The following is a 10,353-nucleotide window of genomic DNA, read 5'->3' as shown; positions in this document are numbered from 1 at the left end:
CTTATCATATCTCAAGCAATCTTCACGTTCATTGTCTATCACTTTCACATTAATTGTTGATTCTTCAAGATCAGCTTGTATTATTTGTCTTTTTTGGGAAAGTATACTAATTTAACGAATTAGACTGTTATATTTTTCTTCGACCAAAAAAAAAAAGACTGTTATATTTTTCTTTGACCAAAAAAAAAAAGACTGTTATATTTTTATTCCTAGAAAATTGCAATAACGAATTAATTTAACTGACTATAACTAACATTAAACACATATTTTTCGATAAATCATCTAGAAATCTCTTTTCCTAAATTTTTTCGTCTCTGAATTAAAATGATGTTAGGATAAGAATGACTTATCTGTTAGTGAATATCTTATAAAAATATGATAATACAACAAAATGGAGTAACAAGTATATATGATAATACACCACGGATGTTGCAGCACAATTGGTTTAAACACAGGCGTTGGTGCTGTTGCGCTCATGGGTTCGATCCACCGTGGGAGGAATACTTTACGCCATGGACCTTGTCCCCATGGTATCAGTGCCTGCCGGATCCCGGGCCTAGGGGATTATGGACTTTGTTTCCGGAACCTCCCGATAATAAAAAAAAAAAGAAGTAAATATGATTAATACGACAAAATGGAGTAACAAGTACAAGCAATGATCTCGTGATTAATTTGCAAAGAAGAGTGGGCGAATCTTTCAAAGTTCGTTGGAGTCATTGAACAAAAACCGACAAAAACTCACGGCATGGACGAGAGCTAGCAAGTCGACATCCCGCATTGAATGCTCTCTTTCTACTTATGATGAAACGACTTGGACTGGGCCTTACGAAAGCCCATTTGGCCCAACAAAATCCATCTTAAAACCCAAATACTATAGTAAAATTAGGGTTTTTGTTTCTACATTTGAGCTAAAGCAGTAAGCAGCAGCTAAAAAAAGATAATCAATCTAGTTCGTCTAATCTCATCTCCACACGAACACTTACGAGCTTGAGGTATTGATTTCTTCTTCATCTTCGATTCTCTGATTTGCGTGTGTTTTGTGGCTAATCTGATTTTGTTTGGTGTCTCCAGCCATGGCCGCCGCCGTTGAGATTGACGCTGAGATTCAGCAACAGCTTACCAACGAGGTCAAGCTCTTCAACCGCTGGAGCTTTGATGACGTTTCGGTAATTTTACGATCTATATTGACGCGTAGAGATTGAGCTCATTTGCAATCTTTATAGGATCTAATTCTACAATGAAATGATTGGTCTATTACAAAAAAAAAATAGTTATATTGTCTGAATTAGATATTAACTCATGGAGTTATGTCCGAAAAAAATGTCCTCTTTTTGTTTTTATTTTTGTTAATTTTCAATTCATGTTTATTGTCTCAGTACACTTTGTTGATCCTTGATGTTTCTTTGTCTTAAAGTCCAACACTTTCTGTGTGTTTTGAGATGATGTTTGGTTTGTTAGATATCTAAATTGGCAACAATGGCTATGTTTTTAGTATTGGTTTTGTTGATCTTGTGTGTTTGTTATGAATGAGTAGGTCACAGACATTAGTCTTGTTGACTACATTGGTGTTCAGCCTGCTAAGCACGCGACCTTTGTCCCCCACACTGCTGGAAGATACTCTGTGAAGAGGTTCAGGAAGGCTCAGTGCCCAATCGTTGAGAGGCTCACAAACTCTCTCATGATGCACGGAAGGAACAACGGTAAGAAGCTGATGGCTGTGAGGATCATCAAGCACGCCATGGAGATCATCCATCTCTTGACTGACTTGAACCCTATTCAGGTTATCATTGATGCCATTGTTAACAGGTAAGTCAACAATGTTGCATTCTTTATTGCGTGTTACTAGTAACCTTTTTTTTTCTAATGTTGTGTGTGTTTTATTGGTGAGGCAGTGGTCCACGTGAGGATGCTACTAGGATTGGATCTGCTGGTGTGGTGAGGAGGCAGGCTGTTGATATCTCTCCTCTAAGACGTGTGAATCAAGCCATCTTCTTGCTCACCACTGGTGCACGTGAAGCTGCCTTTAGAAACATCAAGACAATCGCTGAGTGTCTTGCTGATGAGCTCATCAATGCTGCTAAGGGATCTTCCAACAGGTAATACTCTCTACATTGTCTTTTGTCTTAAAGCGGCTTCACAAATTGTGTTTGTTTGTAGCTTTCTAATAGCATCTTGTCTTGTTTTTTGCAGCTATGCCATCAAGAAGAAGGATGAGATTGAGAGAGTTGCTAAGGCCAACCGTTAAGGAGGATCTTCCTAGGCCTTGAGTTTGCATTACATCTCAAAGACCTTATCTTGCTGTTTTTCATTAGAGCTTTGGATATGTTTCAGAAGATGTCCCTATCTTTTAATGAAGTTTTTTTTTGAATCTTGATCAAAACGGTTTCATGTCTAAGAATATTTTCATCTTTATATTTCTAGTTTAAAGGTTGTTTATTTCATCAAATCTATATACTAACAAAATAAAGCTACAAACTGATTTTAATGTCTTGTTGAGATTGAAGATGAATCATCAAATGGCTCGATTAGAATGTTGTGTGTGTGAGGTAAAAGGGAAAGAGTAGACGAAGTTGGAGGGTCTCAAGAGCAAACATGATTGTGTCTGCCTTCTTCGAGGCTGTCTGATTCCACCAATACTCCTGCTATTATCAGTAAACTTACTAGTAACTGTAGATTGCAGAAAGTGTTTAAAACAAGCTAAAGCCTACTGATCTCACCTTCTTTTGCATCTGGTTGGATCATCAAGCTCTTCTTCATCACACTGGCTGCTTCTGCAACCAAAATCCAAAGCTCCACCAGTTTGGTTTGTTGACCATGGAACAGTTGTTAACTCTCATTCATCCTATATGTTTTGTTTTTAGATGCATTGCTTTGACTGCTCCAAAGAGGATGGTAATGTATACATTGTTAGGGTCTAGCCCTTTTGGTGGCTTCTGAAACCCTGAAGAGGATGATGATAAAGCAGAATAAACAACTTACCATATTAGCCAATACTGAGACGCTTGTTTGGGAGACAAGCTTTGCTTTCGGTTTATAAACCATGTTGGATATCTGAATCATCACAAGACTTGAGGCTGAGAAGTGTTAAGAATGCATTGTGGAAGATTCAGAAAGCAGATAAAAATGCCAAGAAAGAGAGACCACTCGTTTGGTAGATGATTCACTTGTGGACATGCTGTTTAAACCTCAGAGTCTTTGGTCTTACAGCAGCAGCAAGTCACATGGGGATAACGGTAAATGAATCAGACAGAAGCTCAGTTAATGTAGTAAAGCTAGAGCATGAAGGCCTCGAAGCTACTTGTTTTATTTTGCTATTACCACTCTTTCACCTCCATTATTACTACCCAATCTTTTCCAGACAAAAAGCTTCACTCAACCTAATAAAAGTTCCAGATATTAAAAAAATAATAAGTAATCAAGAATGCACTTCCAAGATTCTTAAATGCATCCAAGAGGAAACAAAAGATTGAAATTTGGACTGTGGGAGACATTAAACCCACCATATATAGCTTGGAAATTTAGTTGCAGAAAAAAACTTTCTCATCAGTATATGTTTAAAAACTCTTCTTCTTTGATTTACTTGACTCGTTATGTTTCTTTCTTCTTACGTTGAAATTAGTGGCAAGGCCTAATTTAAAGAAACTCGCCCATCAGCATATGTTTAAAAATACTTACTCTTCTTCTTTGATTTGTTGTGATAGTCATCTCTAGTGCAATGTTCTATATGTGGCTTCATCACTAGTTTTGAGTGAATAGATCTTGTTTATGTCATTTTTTTCCTCGTTTATTTATTATTTCTTTTGCATTATGGATCTGAAAAGTTTGTGATAAGTTTGTACAAACTACTTGCTCATGTGGATGCTATAAATGAAGCTTTGTTTCTGACATTTTAATTTTTGATTTTTCTTTAGCCGCTTGAAGTACCACGATAATGAGTTTTTTTTTTATTTTGAAAAAACTTAGTCTTATTGAGTCATTGACTATAGTTTGCTTTTTGACGTGTGATACTCATCTCTAATGATATGTTTTATATATGGTTTCATCAGTATTTTGTGTGAATATATTTTATTTTATTCTTTTCACACTAGACTCATGAACGAGGTGCTTAACCAAGATCAAGTAAGTGTATGTTGGGCCATATCCTTAACGAGAGGTGTTGCGTCCCCATCGATTTCATTTGCTCATTTTTTCTCTTTGAACAATCTGACCAACTCATTTTTTTTCTCTAATTAACAAGGATGTAGGTTCAATAAAAGGTACAAATACTCTTCATAAAAAAATCAATTACCACTATTATCTTGTTCAAAAAATTACCAAAAGCTAACCTTCTGGTTTTCTCGATATACTTGACTATTAGTTGTTTTATTATGGCGCAAATCCAAATAAACATGATGCCATTTATATTCATTTTACATTTCTCAAATGAGAACACAACCCCATTGAATCTCTAACACATAAGCCATCCATATAATTCATGTGTTTGGTAGAGAGAGTGGACCAGCTTCATTCCCTTCAATTGCAAATCTTATTCTATGATCACTAGCTCTGATTCCTTTATAGCTTTGCATCTTATACACATTTTCTTAACTCTGAATGTACATATAGAAGAAATAAAAATATCTTACTCCTTTTGAAATGATTCACACGTGCCAAGACCACAACACTATGTCACTACCAAGATATACTAGTGACTGAGTTACAGTGAGTAAGTGAGACATCTCTAAAGTACATGTTCACTATTGTGATTTAAATAGCTATAGGATGTGGTTTAGCCTTTCACTTGAGTCTGATTTCACCGTGTCCATAACAAGAAACTAATTGTCAAACCAGAAGAATCAAATGAACCCAGCGATTTCTCAGAAACCTCGAGCACAAACCATAAGCTAAGGTCCTGTTATGAGATCACATAGCAACTGACACACACTAGGGAGTTTAGGACCAACAATTAGCATCAAATTCTACTGAAAGTTCCAGCATGTAAGGAACAGTTCTATCCCGAACCGCCAATTCTAGGACAGACAGGAGCTGGTTATACGTTCCACAGAATCTTTAGTGTATGCGACTGTTTTTACTTTACTGTCTGGTTGTGTTCTTTAACCAGCCAGCTCGGCCAGCCGCAATATTATCACACACAATCAGCAATAAACAAACTAATGATGTGTAACAAGCAGCCCAAACATCAAACCTGATGTGTAACAAGCAGTGTAAGTATTGATACATTCCTGTAACTAGCAAACTCATAAACAATCATTGATCACATTCAACAATAAATAATCAAAACCTGATGTGTACCAAAGTGTTTATACATTCATGTAACTAGCAAACTCATGAACAATCATGATACATCATATAGTTTGCAAAGTGTGTATGATGATGATTATTCTGATCTGAGGCAATAAAACAATCTAAGGTTTTCTTTATTTCCAACACAAAACTGATATAGGCACATGTCTTCCACATGCAAAGAATTATAAATACCGGAGTTGAAGTTGAACTAAGCCGCGGCAGATTGTTTCTCCTCGTAATCATCAAGCCTCAAAGCTTCTAACAGCCTTGGCCAAGACTCTGGGATGCCTCCAGGTAAGTCAAACTCCATAAGCTTTCCCTTGCTACGGTAGTACTCTTCAAGAGGCTGGCTCTGCACACATCATCCAAAGCATCAAGCATCGCTTCACAGCTAAAATGGGAAGGACAATAGAGAGAGGGGACTTACGGTTTCATTGTAAATACGGAGCCTAGCTTTCACAACCTCTTCGGTATCATCAGCACGAGTGACGAGCTTTGACATACACTGAGGTGGAGGGAGAAGTGGATCCATGCTGATTGCTGGTTTCCCATTCTCACCCTTTAAGTTGATGTGAGCTATATTGAAACCTTTACCGCACTGATTACACGTTCTCCTGCCTAAGCATTTGTCAACCAAAACCTCCTCAGGTAGCTTTAAGTTCACCACTAGGTCGATGTCAGTGACGTCTCCTAGTATTTCCTGACACACAAAAAAGATTAATCATACAAAAACTTTGCTCAAATTATGGGTTTAAAGATGTCAAATGAGTTTACTAACTTACAGCTTGTGTCATGGTACGAGGAAAGCCATCAAGAATGAAACCTGATTCACCTTTGGCTTCACCAGCCTCAAGTCTCTTTGATAATAGGTTCACTATGATCTCATCTGAAACAAGCTTCCCCTGGTTTACAATCTCTGATAGCTGCAATCAAGTAATAAGAATCTCAATACAAGCAAGAGGAGACAGAGAGAGCCGTTGACTATTATTAAAAAAGGATCAGATCCGTTAGGACAAAACACTAGTTCATTAGATCTGTTGGTAGGCATATGAGCTTTTAACAGATCCAAACTTAAAACGACGTCGTTTTGGGATTCATTTGGACATAAAGCGAAACAAGAACCTGTTGGGAGAGAGGTCCGGAAGAAGCTAGCGCATCACGGACGAGATCTCCGGTGGCGATGTGAGGAACACCGAGAAGACTCGAGAGTCTGCTGGCGTAAGTCCCCTTTCCGACACCGGGACAACCGAGGAACACCCACTGCACGTTTCTCTCCTTGGTAACGTCTCTGCGAGCTCCAAGAAACGGAGAAGGGGAGGACACGTGGCTAGCTTCGGCTGAGTAAGATCGGCTTCCGAAGCTGAAGAGGGAGGAGGATCTCGCCACACGCAATACTCTCGCCATTTCAGAGATGATAGAGAGAGAGAGGAGCGGGTTGAGATCCTTTAAACGTGCAAAGAAGGAACATTCGCTTTTAAAAAAGGATCTACCTTTAACTAAACTTTTACCCTTACTGAGCTTACGTGGCGTTTGACTTTTTCTGTTTCGGACAATGCATACGTCATCTCCGCAACGTGTAATAACTCCACTCCACGAGAATTTTTTAATTTGATTTTTTTTTTTTCTAACTAAAACTTTAAAGTTAGGATTTTTCTTATTTCTCTCGGCTTTCCCGGAGCAAAACAACAGTGGCGGTTTCTGTCTCATCGCCGTCTTCGTCGACGATCACTCCCGTTACGCTGAATCAGAAGATGAAAAACGATTCATGGGTTTAGGGAAAGTAAAGTTCGGTTCTTTGGTCAGTTCTCATCTCTATAAAGCGGTGTCTCTCTCTCCGGCGTAACACGCTGGCAGTGTCGGCCATTACCGGCGCTTTAGGTAAGTTTTAGATTCGTTATATTGTGCTCTCTTTTTGAGGATTAGAAACTAGATTGAATTGGTTCATCACAGTAAGTGGAACGGGGAGAAAGAGACTGATGATTTGGTAGAGAATGTGAAAGTCTTTGGACTTGAGAGGAAATGAGATTGTGAAGGATAGGAAGGGTTGTTGCAATCTTGGGGGGGGGTTTCTAGTTAGATTGGTGAATATGGTTACTATGTCATGTACTGAAGTTTGCTTGTCGTGTTTTCAGATGCGTGCTCTGTTGGAAACGAGCAGCTTATCTTGCATTTAGGGGTTCGTCCGCGATTGGGGATCGTGCAGGAGAGCGTGAAGATGTTCGATAAGATGAAGGAGAGAGGACTGTTAAGTCGTACGAGAGATAAAGCTTGATGCTGTGACGTACAACACGATGATTAACGGTTACGTTAGGGTTAAAGCTTGATGCTTGGCTTTGTTTTCTTATTACTTTCATTAGTAGTAGTTCATGAACTTCAATCTTCTTTTATTATCCAAATAAATCCTTTTTTCTCAAAACTTGTTTTTGAAAAGGTAAACGTTTGTATGATTCGATTATTTGTTTCTTGTCTGGAGCAAGTTGAAGATCTGTGCCATAGAACAAGAGTTGCAACTTCCATTGGCTTTTAGTGAAAATATCAAGCTGATGTTCTTTCTTATAGATTTTTTTTGGTTTTTTTTTTGGCTTTGGCATGAGACGTGCCATCTCCACTGTCCATCCAAAACTTCACGGCTTAGATCTCATCTCATCTGTCATCTCACTTAAGCCTGTGACAAGTAGTAGTAAGTAGAGACTGTCAAATAAAACGTTAACCAAACACCACTAATTCAAAGTGAGAAAAACACAGTTTTCTACCAAATATTTTGAAAAATTAAGTAAGTGTTATGAAATAACTTATAATTTATAGTATCGAGAAATTTAAATAAGAGTAGAATTTAATATCCGTAGGAAGCAAATAACACTAGTACAAGGGAAAGAGTTTATTATAAGAAGGAAGAAGAAAATGTAATGATTCTTTGATTATAAACTCTTGTTCTTGTTTTTGGTGTACAAAAGAGTGAGATGAGTGATGGTATTTATAGTGAACAACAATACATAAAATAACAAAGATGGTGCTTAATTTGGTAAATGAGTGGGTGATCATAGTGCTTGATGAGTAGATGATCATAGTGCTTGAGTTGGTAAAGGAGTGGATGATCATAGTGCTTGAGTTTGGTAAAGAAGTGGATGATCATTTCAATGCTTATCTTATAACAGTTTTCATGTTATTGTGCATTAAGATATTTATATATGATAAAAAGTCAATATAGTCAGTTTCTTAGATGAGTGGGATGCTTAACTGGTTGATCAAGATGTTACTAGAGCGATCACATAAACATCGCAAATTAAAATCATAGCAGTGGGCCAATCATGTTCATTTGGGAACCTGAATTCCTCGTGGTCTTATACTTCTGTGCCTCCGATCTACATGAATATTATTCCCTTTCTCTAAGATACCACACATGCATATATACATAACAAATATTTGTGCTGACAGCCAGATAAATTTACATCATCATCATCATAAATACAGTTTAAAAGTATTAATAGAAAACCCTAAGATACCATCGCAATCTACTACGAAAAAAGAGACGAATCTATAGTTTAATCTACTTGGATTCTTACTTATTGATGTGTTTTGTTTCGTACGGAGACAGTAGAAAGTAAAGTATTCGAGATTTCAAGAAGAAGGAATGATGATGGTGTGTAAACACATTAATGGTTTGAACATTATGGTCGGCCAAAAGTATATTTTCGCTGGAACACATTACACGCATATAGAGAAAAACAGTAGAATGTTATAGATTTTTAAAATTTTAGTATTTAGTACGTCGGATAATAATAAAACGTCAAGATGATCAATCAGATGAAGCTCAAAACTTATTTATAAAACAAATAACTGAAATATCATAGAAAACCCATAGACGCTTCGTATATCTTTTTTATTAGATTTGACAAATTCTATATAAGGTAGTTGACCAGAAGAAAATATACTAAAAGATAAAAACTAGGCGATAGATAATATGGAAAAATACGTGAATTTGATTTCATATTCTTACCAAAGTCTCCCGGTTTAGCATTTGTTTGGTCATACCGCTTCGTATTCTTTTACTAAAGACTCCCGGTTCAGCAATTGTTTTGGTCAGACCGGTTTAATCAATATCCTTATCCCAATCATATAGTATATGAATGATTCACATTATCATCATCATCTTCCCCAAGAAAAAAAAAAAGTCACTGAAAAAAATAATAAAAGAAGAAGCGGTAAAGCGTCAACAGGAAGGAAGACAAGACACAACAACACCTCCATTATTGTCTGAATCTTCTTCGCGTCTCTCAACAACACCACCACCACCTCTTAAATGATTCTCCTGTACAATCCCTCCTCTTAACAAAAAAAAAAAAACACTTTAGATCTCTCGCATGACGATCCGGAGCTTGATCCAAGAAATGCGGTCGAGACCGCACCGCGTGGTCCACGAAGCAGCTTCGACTACTCCTGTCTCGGAACCTTTTAGATGGTCGGAGCTCCCCGATGAGCTGCTGAGGGAAATCTTGATTAGAGTAGAGACGGCGGACGACGGAGACTGGCCGTCGCGGCGAAGCGTGGTGGCTTGCGCCGGTGTGTGCCGTGTGTGGAGGATGATGGTGAAGGAGATCGTAGCTGTTCCTGAACTCTCCTCTAAATTGACTTTCCCAATCTCTCTCAAACAGGTTTAGTTCCTCTGTTTTATTATGTCTATGTCTATTTTTGAGTATATGTAATAGAATTAAAAACATAAAGGTTCCTCCTTTAGTCCTTTATCTATATGTAGAAAGTGAAACTGGGTGTTAAAACTTAAACCCATATGAAACGCAGCTGCGTTTGCGTTGCGTTTTGTGATGCTAGGAATTGATCATATTTGACGTTTTACGTTTGAAGCTTTTAAAAGCTGTGTAGTCCCTTTTGATGATTGATAGGTAGATAAACACACTTTTTGGGTTGCTGTAGAGGAATGATATTGAACATTGCGACATCTTCTGAGTCATAAGATTTGGTTTTGTTATTCAGTTTATGTTGTTTATGAAAACGAGAAGCTGAAGGATTGGTGTTTTGTCATAAAATTTGGTTTTGTTATTCAGTTTATGT

General features: G+C 37.5%; 2 protein-coding genes across 2 annotated transcripts; one reads left to right on the top strand and one right to left on the bottom strand.

Moving 5' to 3' along the window:
- The first annotated feature begins 906 nt into the window (after positions 1–906).
- LOC106339489 (40S ribosomal protein S5-1) lies at positions 907–2,412 on the top strand. The gene is made up of 5 exons (XM_013778316.1): positions 907–992; positions 1,072–1,166; positions 1,535–1,806; positions 1,893–2,096; positions 2,191–2,412. The coding sequence occupies exons 2-5, from the start codon at positions 1,074–1,076 to the stop codon at positions 2,243–2,245; spliced, it is 624 nt and encodes a 207-aa protein (XP_013633770.1). The 5' UTR covers positions 907–992; positions 1,072–1,073; the 3' UTR covers positions 2,246–2,412.
- A 2,828-nt stretch (positions 2,413–5,240) lies between these two features.
- LOC106339409 (adenylate kinase 1, chloroplastic-like) lies at positions 5,241–6,746 on the bottom strand. The gene is made up of 4 exons (XM_013778209.1): positions 6,409–6,746; positions 6,069–6,209; positions 5,714–5,986; positions 5,241–5,638 (listed from the first exon to the last, which is right to left on the bottom strand). The coding sequence occupies exons 1-4, from the start codon at positions 6,688–6,690 to the stop codon at positions 5,495–5,497; spliced, it is 840 nt and encodes a 279-aa protein (XP_013633663.1). The 5' UTR covers positions 6,691–6,746; the 3' UTR covers positions 5,241–5,494.
- Positions 6,747–10,353: the final 3,607 nt, after the last annotated feature.

Source organism: Brassica oleracea, chromosome C4, assembly GCF_000695525.1.
Source record: "Brassica oleracea var. oleracea cultivar TO1000 chromosome C4, BOL, whole genome shotgun sequence".
Taxonomy (NCBI): domain Eukaryota; kingdom Viridiplantae; phylum Streptophyta; class Magnoliopsida; order Brassicales; family Brassicaceae; genus Brassica; species Brassica oleracea.
This window is presented reverse-complemented; position numbering and strand designations above follow the sequence as displayed.

What these genes read in the sequence shown, in the direction of transcription:
- LOC106339489 (XM_013778316.1), top strand. Translation starts at nt 1,074, where the DNA reads ATGGCCGCCGCCGTTGAGATTGACGCTGAGATTCAGCAACAGCTTACC. An exon ending in ATTGATGCCATTGTTAACAG is followed by an intron (nt 1,807 to 1,892) that starts GTAAGTCAACAA and finishes TTGGTGAGGCAG; the next exon opens with TGGTCCACGTGAGGATGCTA. An exon ending in GCTAAGGGATCTTCCAACAG is followed by an intron (nt 2,097 to 2,190) that starts GTAATACTCTCT and finishes TGTTTTTTGCAG; the next exon opens with CTATGCCATCAAGAAGAAGG.
- LOC106339409 (XM_013778209.1), bottom strand. Translation starts at nt 6,690, where the DNA reads ATGGCGAGAGTATTGCGTGTGGCGAGATCCTCCTCCCTCTTCAGCTTC. An exon ending in CCGGACCTCTCTCCCAACAG is followed by an intron (nt 6,210 to 6,408) that starts GTTCTTGTTTCG and finishes ACTTGATTGCAG; the next exon opens with CTATCAGAGATTGTAAACCA. An exon ending in CTCGTACCATGACACAAGCT is followed by an intron (nt 5,987 to 6,068) that starts GTAAGTTAGTAA and finishes TTTGTGTGTCAG; the next exon opens with GAAATACTAGGAGACGTCAC.